The sequence below is a fragment of the Pleurodeles waltl genome, chromosome 9 (genome assembly GCF_031143425.1).
Source record: "Pleurodeles waltl isolate 20211129_DDA chromosome 9, aPleWal1.hap1.20221129, whole genome shotgun sequence".
Taxonomy (NCBI): domain Eukaryota; kingdom Metazoa; phylum Chordata; class Amphibia; order Caudata; family Salamandridae; genus Pleurodeles; species Pleurodeles waltl.
The window spans coordinates 665618298-665632743 of record NC_090448.1 but is presented as its reverse complement, the minus strand read 5'-3'; the positions used below and the strand labels follow the sequence as shown (position 1 = coordinate 665632743).

The following is a 14446-nucleotide window of genomic DNA, read 5'->3' as shown; positions in this document are numbered from 1 at the left end:
CCCTAAAACTAGATATACCTCGACCCCCCCACCCCTAAAACTAAAAATACCCCTCCCCTCCCTCCCCCCTGAACCGACCCAAAACAAAAAATAACCCAACCCCCTCCCCTAAACCACCCTGACCCCCAAAACTAAAAATACCCCTCCCCCAAACCGCCCGACCCCCACCCCTAAAACTAAAAATACCCAGACCCCCCTACCCTCGCCCCTAAAACTAAAAAATACCCCTCCTCCAAACCTAAACCGCCCGACCCCCACCCCTAAAACTAAAAAATACCTCGACACCCCGCCCCTAAAACTAAAAATACCCCTCGCCTCCCGCCCCTAAACCGCCCAACGCCCCTCCCCTGAAACTAAAAATACCTCGGCCCCCCCCACCACCGCCCCTAAAACTAAAAATACCCCGTCCCCCCTTTCCCCGCCCCTAAACCACCCCTAAAGCAAAAAATAACCTGACCCCCCTCCCCTAAACCACCCTGACCCCCAAAACTTAAAATACCCCGACCCCCCAGCCCCTAAAACAGCCCACTTACCTGATTGCATCGTCCTCCTCGGCCAACTCCCTTCTTCTGTACCTTAACCATGCATGTGCGTGGTTCAGCATGTTCGTGGTTCAGCACATGCGTGGTTAAGGCACGAAACAACGAAGTCGTGGTTAACGAAAGCGTTGTTCCGCTTTCGTTGTCCACAACTTCATTGTTACAGAGTCGTGGTTAAGGCCGTTTCCCGTCACAGATGCATACTGTCGATTTATACTCAAGTCCTTGTCTTAAGCTTTTGTGTTGTCAGGACCACATGCAGTTTGCTGTAAGTGACTTGTTACTCGTTAAAGGATGTCCTGTCCTTCGATTCCATGGTCACCGTTTACACATGCAAAGTGAGGATAATTTCAAGTCTCTTTTGTAGACCCTGGTTCTTACTGTAATGTATTAGCATGTCTCTCAGATTACACTTCCATGAATTCTGCTAGTACGGGTTTTTGTTGCAATATTAATGGTAGTTCTGAGTCATTTTTCCACATATTTCAATGTTTGAGTGACTTTTGTTATGATTTCCACCTTTAGGACTCAAGGGAATAATTAGTTTGAAAAAGTCTTGTTTGTGTAACATTAGACCAGAAAAAAAGGTTTATTGGAGTCTAATGTGAGCAGTTTTATTAGGAGCTTTCCTGAGAATTACCTCGAAGTAACATATAACAATTTAAGTAAAATCTCACCTTGTCTTTGTTTATACACTTCTTTAATAGATAGTATCCGTTGGAGTTGGAGTAGTTGACTATGTAGCATATTGTAGATCAACCATTTAGGAAAGCTGCTAGTTGGGGTGGTACAAGGCCTGATCTTAGGAAAGAGGTAGGAGGGTTGACCTGTCATACAAGACCACCACAATCACTCTGTGCCTGGTGTGCAGGCTGGATCATGTTAGTTAGTATTTAAACAGGGTAGTGGTCCTCTTCACAACCCAGGACTGTTAAGGAACTCTGGTTTCAGCATCCAGGTTCCACAGAAAGGTGATGGTCTGCTGCTCAGTGCCATGCTGGGTGGAGGTTGTGGGAGAATTGTGGAGGGTTGGAATGTAGTCACACGAAGATTAAAAAATAAGCAGATGCCAGCACAATGCGAATCACCTCTCTTGTCAACTGTACCTCTAGGCTGAGATAGCAAGCCCTCCCCAATCAGTGGTTCATTTCACATTGAGACTAGGCAACTCTCCCCAATCTTCGGTGAGTGGTATAGTGTCTTCATTTGCTATGGCCTTCCAAGAAGGCTAGGTCAGCAGTAGACCATGCAGGGCACTGGTCTTAATTCTAATATAAATAAATGAAACGAGAATCCTTGGCACACGCATAGTCTATTTTGGGCTTTTTAAGATGAATCTTCTTTGAGATGAATGGAGCCACCAATTTATATGCCAGCAGTTTGTCTGTTCTTTGTCATTAATGGTTATCCCGTTTTTTTTTCTTTCCTTTTGTGTGTTCCCTGTGGATGCAGTGGATGGTTCGTACTCGGGCAATCACAGATAAACAGGAGTCGTGCTGGGAGATGGTATCTGACATGGCAGGGGATATCGTTCAGCTTTTGGACTCGGACAATGATGGGATTCGAACTCATGCCATCAAATTTGTGGAGAGCTTAATCATCACACTTTCTCCCCGTATGTGCGATTCTGACGTACCAAAGCGCCAAGAGAATGACATCAGCCTTGATCGGGTCCCAAAAGACCACCCATTCATCAAACATGGTAAGACCACTTTAAATAGAGTTGAAATTACTTAATTTACTGCCTGAAGGAGAATCAAACTCACAGGTTCCTTGTAAGCATGGCTATTTATGAAACTGGGGCACATGGACCTATGTGTGCTGTGTATATGTTTGGTATTCTCTTTGAATTACATTTTTTGTGCATTTTCGCGTGCAAACACTGCGAGAAGGTGGTGCTCAGGTTGTTGTGTTTGCTCTTGAAATGAGGCACTGGTATTGCCTAGACTTTTATTTGCTACATTGGATTCAGACTGTTTGTTCAAATTCTCTGTAAGAAATCTAGGTCTCCCAAATTATTTAGTAGACTAACAAAACCTGAGAACAAATGTTGTCCTTGGTCCTATAGACACCTCTTCCTCGGATGACACAAAATATTTTTTCAAGATCAGAGTAGCTGAAATGTAGAATATTTGTTCACACACAAAGTTCTGATATGTATCAGTGGGAATACCATAATCGGTGCTGGGCTTACATTTTACACTATGGCTTTCTTGCTCAAAAATATACATTTTATTCAACCCTTTTGATCTGTCTTTTAAAAAGATTTTTCTCTTTTCAGAAAAGTTTAAGGTACTTCATGATTCTTGCTTGTCTGTGACTCCTTAAATAGTAATTCTAGAGCTAGTGGATAGCTGCATAACTTTGTAGATTTTTTTTCTTTTTATTGACCTCTTAAGCAGGCCATTACAGGAGGAAGTGAAGGAGGAGATATTGTGTGGCACGTTAGAGGAAAATAATGTGGCAGCACATTCACTGCTCACATGGGTCAGTCAACATTGTAACAGTGGGGTTGTTGAACCCTTTTCACTCTAGGATTTATCAGATATTACATAAAGGGTACAATCTCTTCCAAACGAGTTTTAACTCTAAAGAGCTAAATGTATTTGAGCACATTTAGTCTCTCCTCCATTAAAATCGGTGACATCTACCAAATTTGAAATGTGCTATTTTTAATGTTCCTGCAATATTTACCATGCATATACAATCTTATAGACAACTTTTGATCTATGAATTGAATTTACTATATCAAAGTTAAAATGGCACCATTCAGTAGAAAAGCTGTCATGCAGAAAATCTACCTCGTTTTTGTTATCTTGTTGTCTTCAACTCAAAAATGGCTTTTAAAAGCAACTGATGGCTGATTATTTAACAGCTTTAATGATTCACTGCCTTATAACTTGTATCAAAAACAAGGTTATGGATGGAACGATTGAATTAATCTCAGCCACTGGCAATTGCTCATGGCCCCATCCCAGTCTAAAATTATGGACTTGGATGTGGCAGGAGCGATTGCCAGTGGACGAAATTAAGTCAAACGTTTTTGTTGCCTTTGACCCCCTAAGTACGACTGGTATGCCCAGATGTGAGTCCCGTGCTCGCTGTGCCAGTGGAACTATACTATGCCTGACTGATGAGCCCTAATCAGAGTAAAACCTGTCCTGTGTTGCGGTTCAGGGAGGAACTGGTCTGGCAGTTCGGGCTGAACTATTCCTATTGGAGCAGGGTCAAGACTAGTTTGCTTAAGGCTGGGTCTAAATGGAGGTGACATGGTTGGTGAAAAACAGTAAGCTGTGATGTGGCTTGAGCGATTGCCAGTAGCTAAGATTAATTCAGTTATTCCATCCATCACCTTGTTGCATGCCTTATAGTGTGTGGCATTAATTATGATCCAGGCACAATGTCCACCTGTTTGCCTCTGAGGTATGGCACAGTTGTGAGAGGCCTATTCATTGTATAAGACCCCACTTAACTGTTGCACATTCTTATATCCAACCCCTGTAAATGAGGTGAAAAAGCCATTTATTCATAATTAGTGAGTTCCAGTGCTATGTACTGTGCAATAACACGTAAAAGTAACTCTTGAAACAGTCTAAAAAATGGTTGGCAAATGTTTTCTGCTGACAAAGGTTTGCCACAGAAAAAATGTTGGCAGCTCCATTCAGCTTGCATACTACTCTTTCAAGGAGTGATTTCATCTTTTCTATGTTATGTTGCAGATTCCTTGCGGGACGAGGGGAAATCTGCTCTGGAAAAACTTCTCAAGTTCATGGTGCACCCAGCCATATCTAGCATTAACCTGACTGCTGCCCTTGGGTCACTAGCAAGTATTGCCCGACAAAGGCCCATGTTTATGTCTGAGGTCATCCAGGCGTATGAGGCTTTGCACGGTGAGTATCTAGTGCATGTGACCTGAGAAAGGCTTCTCAAAAAACAGGGGGGGAAGAATCTGTGAAATTGTTTTTTAAAGTTACGAAGAATGAGCAGTATCCGTTGTTCCACATCTGTCATTAAGAAAAATATTGTGTTAAGTCCTCTTAGATTGAAAGTTTGCTTCCAAATAGGGAAATACTGAGACTGCACCTACAGCACAGCTTAAAAAGAAAAAGGTTCTGTTATAGGAACAAAGAATTTCTATCACTTGTAGCCAACCTTGAACCTTACGCATGCTAACTTCTCTGCATGGGCAGATTTCCCTTGTATACAGGAGCAAGCGAAATAGTTAAGCAATAATTGTGTTAAATGTTTTATAGTCCTCCTTTATATTGTTAATGGGTAATCACTGGAATAGCTCTTGCTGCTGACTTTGACCATGCAACGACTATAAGACTGTAGCCCTCAACCAATACTTAGTTTAATGTTGTCATCTTTCGTTGGATAACGTTTTTTGCAGGTTTTATTTGATTACTCTAGCTCAGTATAACACATTATTCAGCAGAGCATTACAGTTTAATTACAACAATATCCTCAGCTTTATCAATTTATCGTTGTGTTAACATAATATATAAACATATAAACATCACTAAATGCAGTGTTGTTTAAAATATATTTTTATTTTGAAAACAATGTGATAAAAGACAATAATTGGATGATAGAGTAATGTGGAGGCAAACCTCTCAGGTCGCATTGTACAGTCAAAAACTACTAACCAACTCCAACACCCCACTCCCAACCCTCTTGCATGGCACCTAACAGATGGCACCCCTTGCTCAATAATGCACATTACCACAATGTGGGCCTCCATATAGTATTCAGCGACAGTCCCTTTCACCTTCAAGCAGTGTATTGTCTCTTTCACTGCTGTCCAATAACTCCAGTGAATAATATTGCAGCCATTTGCCCCACACCTTTACAAAACTTTCTAGGGCATTCCCTTGTAGCATAGGTGTGTTTTTGACCATCATATACATGTCAATTCCCTATTTCTATTAATCCCTGGTGGGGCAATCGCGTGACCCCAGGTGATGGGCTTTGTCTCTTTTGGCTACAATAAGGCCAAGGCTGCAGAGAGGTAACTGGGCTCGTGGAAGATCAGTGTCATTGGGAATCCCCAAGAGAAGAAATTTGGGGTCTAATGGATGTTGGATGGCACCCTGTCAGATTCCCCGGTGATATCCCTACAGTACTCTCCGATCAGGGGGCAGTTCCAGATCGTGTGGAAAAAGGAACTCTCCTCTCCCTACAACTTATACAGTGCGGGGTCTGTGCTCTTCCCATTACATCAGCGTTTGACATAGTACACTCTGTAATAAGTGTAGTCGGGATTTATTTGCCACCTCTCTTGGGTGCATTAGGGCTGCTTCTTAGTCTACATCTTACATTTCTCCCGTCTCTTGCAGGAAAGTGCCTCTTTTTGGAATGGTTACCACCCACTTTTTGCCTGGTACATGTGATTTCGACTGAAAGTGCACTGGGTTCCTGCTAACTAGGTCCCCAGTGCCAGAGCTGTTTCCCAAAACTGCACAGTTGTTTCCCCAATTGACAAATCCTTAAGCACCCTCTGTAAGTCCTTAGTAAATGGTTCCCCTGGTACCTAGGGCCTGGGTACTAAAGAGGGTCCCTAAGAGCTGCAGCACGAATTGTGCCACCCTAAGAGGTCCCTTACCAAGCACATGACAGGCTGCCATTGCAGGCTGCGTGTCTTAATGCAGACAAAAGTGAAAGCTTAACATGGCTCACACCATGTGTGCCATGTCCCCTAAAACTGCATGCAATATATGTAAGTCACCCCTCTAGCAGGCCTTACAACCCTAAGGCAGGGTGCATTATGTTGCATCGATATCGAGACAGTCTTAGGCCTCTTTCATTTGGAAAACCTTTCCAAATTTATCGGTAATTTATCTGTATTGTTCATCAAACGTGGTATTCTATTACTTTATGTTCTGGGACTTAAGGAACTTTTAATCAGATCGGCAAGCTACAATCAAGGTCCTCAGGGCTGCGCCCTTTGGCCCATCATTTTCTACATTCCGTACCTTGGAGAATGAAATCCTAACAGACGCCCTTCCCTTTCTGTTCGAAGTTTCACTTGAAGTTTCCACAAACCGACCGGCATCAGGTCTGCAACCTGTGCCTATCGCCAGAACATAAAGAAGACTGCGAGGCCCTCCATTCTTTCCAGTTGAAAAAGGCTTGGTGAGATCGGAGAGCCCACTGCCAAAAAAGGCTGAGGCAAGAAGGCGAGGAAACACCAGACATTTTTGGACTTCAAGACACCATGGCGGACACTGAACAGGAACTTCTCAAGGATTCAGCTGCTGGAGAGGAGGCTTTTTCCATTCAAGATTTGGACTCTGAAGGAGACATACTTGTCGAGATGCAGGAAATTTTTCCATGTCAACCAACCAGGAGTAAAAGTCCCCGTGCTCCAACCAAAAAGTCCACAAGAATGATAGCATGGACTAACGAGCCGCCACTGCCCTTGACCCATGACAGGCATTGAAAAACTTACTCTGCACCCGGCCATTGAGCTATGCACCAAAACATAAACAAAAGCCTTCCTCTTTGATACCGAGCCGAACCCCATCAGCCTCTGCACCGAAAGATAACTCTTCCCAATTGCCACATACTGTTTCAGCACTAAAAATAATTCCCTGCCTGACTCCGACCACTTTGGCATGGAGAGTCAAGAGCGCCTCTGCACCGAAAAGACTGAGCATACCTACTGCCTCAGAGTCTAGAACATCTCCCAAGCCTATCCTTCATAAAGTGAAACAGCTCCACTCCAAGCAGTCACAGCTGCATATCCAACCGTAAACAGGGAGAGTATTGGTCAAATCTGTCGTTAGTGATCTTCCTAAACGACCTCTGTTTTTTAAGAGGCTCTTGAACCACCTACGCCTCCAGCCAAACAAAGGAGAATGGAGAATGGAGAATGGAGAATGGAGAAAGGCTTTGTTGAGATTCACCCACCTCTACCTACATCTTCACCACCGTCACTTCACCACCACCATCTACTCCTTTTCCTCCACCATCTCAATGTAATTCCATTGATATCTCCCCTGGGGGAATCACCTCAGTCCTTTTATGACACACAGGACACATGGGATGACAATGCGCCTTTTAATGGTTTCGTGAAACCATAGTCTTTCCACAAGTTCACGATTTATCAAAGTGGGTCTACCCTTATCCGGTTAAACGGTATGGCTCCAAATGAGAAATTATATTGTCAGGTCACCTAAGTTATTCTGTGTCAGACAATAGTAATTTACAGGTTACTTATTTTAACCACCACAATCTGGTATTTGTATTTTTGTTTTCTGTCAGAAGTACAAGACTTCAAGCCCCAGAATGCCAGGGAGTAAAATACGACTAGATGAGCTACTCAGGCCTGGCATAAACAGCATACGGTCCACAGTATGCTGTGTAACACATACAACATAACATAAAGGTCGCCAACAAGTGAATTGCCAGAGTTGAGTCCTTCGTGGGGCGACTTAGTTTTCAGAGATCCCAAGTCAGCAATGAGTAGCCTGCGATAGCCTGATTTTACTCTTTGCATTTTGGTACCTGTAGTTTTGTGTAATGTTTTCACATTATCACTTGGTGCCACATTAGGAAAGTGTCATCTTTCTGGCATCGTTACCCCCACTTTTTGCCTGATGTCACTGTGTTTGGACTGTAGTTCACTGGGATCCTGCTAACCGAGACCCCAGTGACTGTGCTCTCTCCCTTAAATGTAGCTGCTAGTAACCTTCTTACACCCACAATAGGCATGGTGGTGCAACCATGTAAGTCCCTAGTATATGGTACCTACATAACCAGGGCATTGGTACACCAGCTGTCCATCATGGGCTGCAGCATGTATTCTGCCACCCATGTAAACTGTCTCTGCAGGCCTGCCATTGCAGCCTGTATGAAATGGTGCAAGCACCCTTTCACCCCAAACCTGACCACTGCACTTAGACGTTGTAAGTCACCCCTCTGGTAGGCCCCTCAGCCCAGGGACAGTGTGCATATCTCTAAGTGTAAGTGTAGGAAGTTGGCTCTGTATGTGCTATTTCAAAGTAAGGGATAGCATGCACAGAGTCCAAGGGTTCCCCTTAGAGGTAAAATAGTGGTAAAAATAGATAATACTAATGCTCTATTTTGTGGTAGTGTGGTCGAGCAGTAGGCTTATCCAAGGAGTAGTGTGAAGCATTTGTTGTACATACACATAGACAATAAATGAGGTACACACACTCAGAGACAAATCCAGCCAATAGGTTTTTATATAGAAAAATATCTTTTCTTAGTTTATTTTAAGAACCACAGGTTCAAATTCTACATGTAGTATCTCATTCGAAAGGTATTGCAGGTAAGTACTTTAGGAACTTCAAATCATAAAAATTGCATGTATACTTTTCAAGTTATTGACAAATAGCTGTTTTAAAAGTGGACACTTAGTGCAATTTTCACAGTTCCTGGGGGAGGTAAGTTTTTGTTAGTTTTACCAGGTAAGTAGGACACTTACAGGGTTCAGTTCTTGGTCCAAGGTAGCCCACCGTTGGGGGTTCAGAGCAACCCCAAAGTCACCACACCAGCAGCTCAGGGCCGGTCAGGTGCAGAGTTCAAAGTGGTGCCCAAAACACATAGGCTAGAATGGAGAGAAGGGGGTGCCCCGGTTCCGGTCTGCTTGCAGGTAAGTACCCGCGTCTTCGGAGGGCAGACCAGGGGGGTTTTGTAGGGCACCGGGGGGGACACAAGCCCACACAGAAATCTCACCCTCAGCAGCACGGGGGCGGCCGGGTGCAGTGTAGAAACAAGCGTCGGGTTCGCAATGTTAGTCTATGAGAGATCTCGGGATCTCTTCAGCGCTGCAGGCAGGCAAGGGGGGGATTCCTCGGGGAAACCTCCACTTGGGCAAGGGAGAGGGACTCCTGGGGGTCACTTCTCCAGTGAAAGTCCGGTCCTTCAGGTCCTGGGGGCTGCGGGTGCAGGGTCTCTCCCAGGCGTCGGGACTTTGGATTCAAAGAGTCGCGGTCAGGGGAAGCCTCGGGATTCCCTCTGCAGGCGGCGCTGTGGGGGCTCAGGGGGGACAGGTTTTGGTACTCACAGTATCCGAGTAGTCCTGGGGTCCCTCCTGAGGTGTTGGATCTCCACCAGCCGAGTCGGGGTCGCCGGGTGCAGTGTTGCAAGTCTCACGCTTCTTGCGGGGAGCTTGCAGGGTTCTTTCAAGGCTGCTGGAAACGAAGTTGCAGCCTTTCTTGGAGCAGGTCCGCTGTCCTCGGGAGTTTCTTGTCTTTTCGAAGCAGGGGCAGTCCTCAGAGGATGTCGAGGTCGCTGGTCCCTTTGGAAGGCGTCGCTGGAGCAGGATCTTTGGAAGGCAGGAGACAGGCCGGTGAGTTTCTGGAGCCAAGGCAGTTGTCGTCTTCTGGTCTTCCTCTGCAGGGGTTTTCAGCTAGGCAGTCCTTCTTCTTGTAGTTGCAGGAATCTGATTTTCTAGGGTTCAGGGTAGCCCTTAAATACAAAATTTAAGGGCGTGTTTAGGTCTGGGGGGTTAGTAGCCAATGGCTACTAGCCCTGAGGGTGGGTACACCCTCTTTGTGCCCCCTCCCAAGGGGAGGGGGTCACAATCCTAACCCTATTGGGGGAATCCTCCATCTGCAAGATGGAGGATTTCTAAAAGTCAGAGTCACCTCAGCTCAGGACACCTTAGGGGCTGTCCTGACTGGCCAGTGACTCCTCCTTGTTTTTCTCATTATTTTCTCCGGCCTTGCCGCCAAAAGTGGGGCCTGGCCGGAGGGGGCGGGCAACTCCACTAGCTGGAGTGTCCTGCTGGGTTGGCACAAAGGAGGTGAGCCTTTGAGGCTCACCGCCAGGTGTGACAATTCCTGCCTGGGAGAGGTGTTAGCATCTCCACCCAGTGCAGGCTTTGTTACTGGCCTCAGAGTGACAAAGGCACTCTCCCCATGGGGCCAGCAACATGTCTCGGTTTGTGGCAGGCTGCTAAAACTAGTCAGCCTACACAGATAGTCGGTTAAGTTTCAGGGGGCACCTCTAAGGTGCCCTCTGGGGTGTATTTTACAATAAAATGTACACTGGCATCAGTGTGCATTTATTGTGCTGAGAAGTTTGATACCAAACTTCCCAGTTTTCAGTGTAGCCATTATGGTGCTGTGGAGTTCGTGTTTGACAGACTCCCAGACCATATACTCTTATGGCTACCCTGCACTTACAATGTCTAAGGTTTTGTTTAGACACTGTAGGGGTACCATGCTCATGCACTGGTACCCTCACCTATGGTATAGTGCACCCTGCCTTAGGGCTGTAAGGCCTGCTAGAGGGGTGTCTTACCTATACTGCATAGGCAGTGAGAGGCTGGCATGGCACCCTGAGGGGAGTGCCATGTCGACTTACTCGTTTTGTCCTCACTAGCACACCCAAGCTGGCAAGCAGTGTGTCTGTGCTGAGTGAGAGGTCTCCAGGGTGGCATAAGACATGCTGCAGCCCTTAGAGACCTTCCTTGGCATCAGGGCCCTTGGTACTAGAAGTACCAGTTACAAGGGACTTATCTGGATGCCAGGGTCTGCCAATTGTGGATACAAAAGTACAGGTTAGGGAAAGAACACTGGTGCTGGGGCCTGGTTAGCAGGCCTCAGCACACTTTCAATGGTAAACATAGCATCAGCAAAGGCAAAAAGTCAGGGGGCAACCATGCCAAGGAGGCATTTCCTTACACAACCCCCCCCCAAACGAAAGAGGATGAGACTAACCTTTCCCAAGAGAGTCTTCATTTTCTAAGTGGAAGAACCTGGAAAGGCCATCTGCATTGGCATGGGCAGTCCCAGGTCTGTGTTCCACTATAAAGTCCATTCCCTGTAGGGAGATGGACCACCTCAACAGTTTAGGATTTTCACCTTTCATTTGCATCAGCCATTTGAGAGGTCTGTGGTCGGTTTGAACTAGGAAGTGAGTCCCAAAGAGGTATGGTCTCAGCTTCTTCAGGGACCAAACCACAGCAAAGGCCTCCCTCTCAATGGCACTCCAACGCTGCTCCCTGGGGAGTAACCTCCTGCTAATGAAAGCAACAGGCTGGTCAAGGCCATCATCATTTGTTTGGGACAAAACTGCCCCTATCCCATGTTCAGAGGCATCAGTCTGCACAATGAACTGCTTAGAATAATCTGGAGCTTTTAGAACTGGTGCTGAGCACATTGCCTGTTTCAGGGTGTCAAAGGCCTGTTGGCATTCCACAGTCCAGTTCACTTTCTTGGGCATTTTCTTGGAGGTGAGTTCAGTGAGGGCTGTCACAATGGATCCATATCCCTTCACAAACCTCCTGTAGTACCCAGTCAAGCCAAGGAATGCCCTGACTTGAGTCTGGGTTTTTGGAGCTACCCAGTCCAGAATAGTCTGGATCTTGGGTTGGAGTGGCTGAACTTGGCCTCCACCTACAAGGTGTCCCAAGTAAACCACAGTTCCCTGCCCTATCTGGCATTTGGATGCCTTGATAGAGAGGCCTGCAGATTGCAGAGCCTTCAAAACCTTCCTCAGGTGGACCAGGTGATCCTGCCAGGTGGAGCTAAAGACAGCAATATCATCAAGATAAGCTGTGCTAAAGGACTCCAAGCCAGCAAGGACTTGATTCACCAGCCTTTGGAAGGTGGCAGGGGCATTCTTTAAACCAAAGGGCATAACAGTAAACTGATAATGCCCATCAGGTGTGGAGAATGCTGTCTTTTCTTTTGCTCCAGGTGCCATTTTTATTTGCCAGTACCCTGCTGTCAAGTCAAAGGTACTTAGAAATTTGGCAGCACCTAATTTATCAATGAGCTCATCAGCTCTTGGAATTGGATGGGCATCTGTCTTGGTGACAGAATTGAGCCCTCTGTAGTCCACACAAAACCTCATCTCTTTCTTTCCATCTTTGGTGTGAGGTTTGGGGACTAAGACCACTGGGCTAGCCCAGGGGCTGTCAGAGCGCTCAATCACTCCCAATTCCAGCATCTTGTGGACTTCCACCTTGATGCTTTCCTTAACATGGTCAGACTGTCTGAAGATTTTGTTCTTGACAGGCATGCTGTCTCCTGTGTCCACATCATGGGTACACAGGTGTGTCTGACCAGGGGTTAGGGAGAAAAGCTCAGGAAACTGTTGTAGGACTCTCCTACAATCAGCCTGCTGTTGGCCAGAGAGGGTGTCTGAGTAGATCACTCCATCTACTGTGCCATCTTTTGGGTCTGATGACAGAAGATCAGGGAGAGGTTCACTCTCTGCCTCCTGATCCTCATCTGTTACCATCAACAGATTCACATCAGCCCTGTCATGGAAGAGCTTAAGGCGGTTCACATGGATCACCCTCTTGGGGCTCCTGCTTGTGCCCAGGTCCACCAGGTAGGTGACCTGACTCTTCCTTTCTAGTACTGGGTAAGGGCCACTCCATTTGTCCTGGAGTGCCCTGGGAGCCACAGGCTCCAGAACCCAGACTTTCTGCCCTGGTTGGAACTCAACCAGTGCAGCCTTTTGGTCATACCAAAACTTCTGGAGTTGTTGGCTGGCCTCAAGGTTTTTGGTTGCCTTTTCCATATACTCTGCCATTCTAGAGCGAAGGCCAAGTACATAGTCCACTATGTCCTGTTTAGGCTCATGGAGAGGTCTCTCCCAGCCTTCTTTAACAAGGGCAAGTGGTCCTCTTACAGGATGACCAAACAGAAGTTCAAAGGGTGAGAATCCTACTCCCTTCTGTGGCACCTCTCTGTAAGCGAAAAGCAGACATGGCAAGAGGACATCCCATCTCCTTTTGAGCTTTTCTGGGAGCCCCATGATCATGCCTTTTAATGTCTTGTTGAATCTCTCAACCAAGCCATTAGTTTGTGGATGGTATGGTGTAGTGAATTTATAAGTCACTCCACACTCATTCCACATGTGCTTTAGGTATGCTGACATGAAGTTGGTACCTCTGTCAGACACCACCTCCTTAGGGAAACCCACTCTGGTAAAAATACCAATGAGGGCCTTGGCTACTGCAGGGGCAGTAGTCGACCTAAGGGGAATAGCTTCAGGATACCTGGTAGCATGATCCACTACTACCAGGATATACAGATTTCCTGAGGCTGTGGGAGGTTCTAGTGGACCAACTATGTCCACACCCACTCTTTCAAAGGGCACCCCCACCACAGGAAGTGGAATGAGGGGGGCCTTTGGATGCCCACCTGTCTTACCACTGGCTTGACAGGTGGGGCAGGAGAGGCAAAACTCCTTAACCATGTTGGACATATTGGGCCAGTAGAAGTGGTTGACTAACCTCTCCCACGTCTTGGTTTGTCCCAAATGTCCAGCAAGGGGAATGTCATGGGCCAATGTTAGGATGAACTCTCTGAACAGCTGAGGCACTACCACTCTCCTAGTGGCACCAGGTTTGGGGTCTCTGGCCTCAGTGTACAGGAGCCCATCTTCCTAATAGACCCTATGTGTTCCATTTTTCTTGCCTTTGGACTCTTCAGCAGCTTGCTGCCTAAGGCCTTCAAGAGAGGGACAGGTTTCTTGTCCCTTACACAGCTCTTCCCTTGAGGGTCCCCCTGGGCCCAAGAGCTCAACCTGATAAGGTTCAAGCTCCAAAGGCTCAGTTCCCTCAGAGGGCAGAACTTCTTCCTGAGAAGAGAGGTTCCCTTTCTTTTGCTGTGTTGCAGTTGGTTTCCCAACTGACTTTCCTTTTCTCTTGGTAGGCTGGGCCATTCTTCCAGACTCCAGCTCTACTTGTTCACCCTGTGCCTTGCATTGTGCTCTGGTTTTCACACACACCAGTTCAGGGATACCCAGCATTGCTGCATGGGTTTTTAGTTCAACCTCAGCCCATGCTGAGGACTCCAGGTCATTTCCAAGCAGACAGTCCACTGGGATATTTGAGGAGACCACCACCTGTTTCAGGCCATTGACCCCTCCCCATTCTAAAGTAACCATTGCCATGGGATGTACTTTTCTCTGAT

At 46.4% G+C, this 14446-nt stretch overlaps 1 protein-coding gene across 5 annotated transcripts in view; it reads left to right on the top strand.

Annotated features, from left to right (window-relative positions):
* SYMPK (symplekin scaffold protein) overlaps positions 1 to 14446 on the top strand; it is a 1084618-nt gene that overhangs the window by 192779 nt on the left and 877393 nt on the right. For all 5 annotated transcript variants that reach the window (XM_069207742.1, XM_069207740.1, XM_069207741.1 and 2 more), the window contains 2 exons: positions 1992 to 2241; positions 4259 to 4429. In XM_069207742.1, the coding sequence (XP_069063843.1) occupies positions 1992 to 2241; positions 4259 to 4429 (421 nt within the window). The remainder of the gene's footprint in view (positions 1 to 1991; positions 2242 to 4258; positions 4430 to 14446) is intronic.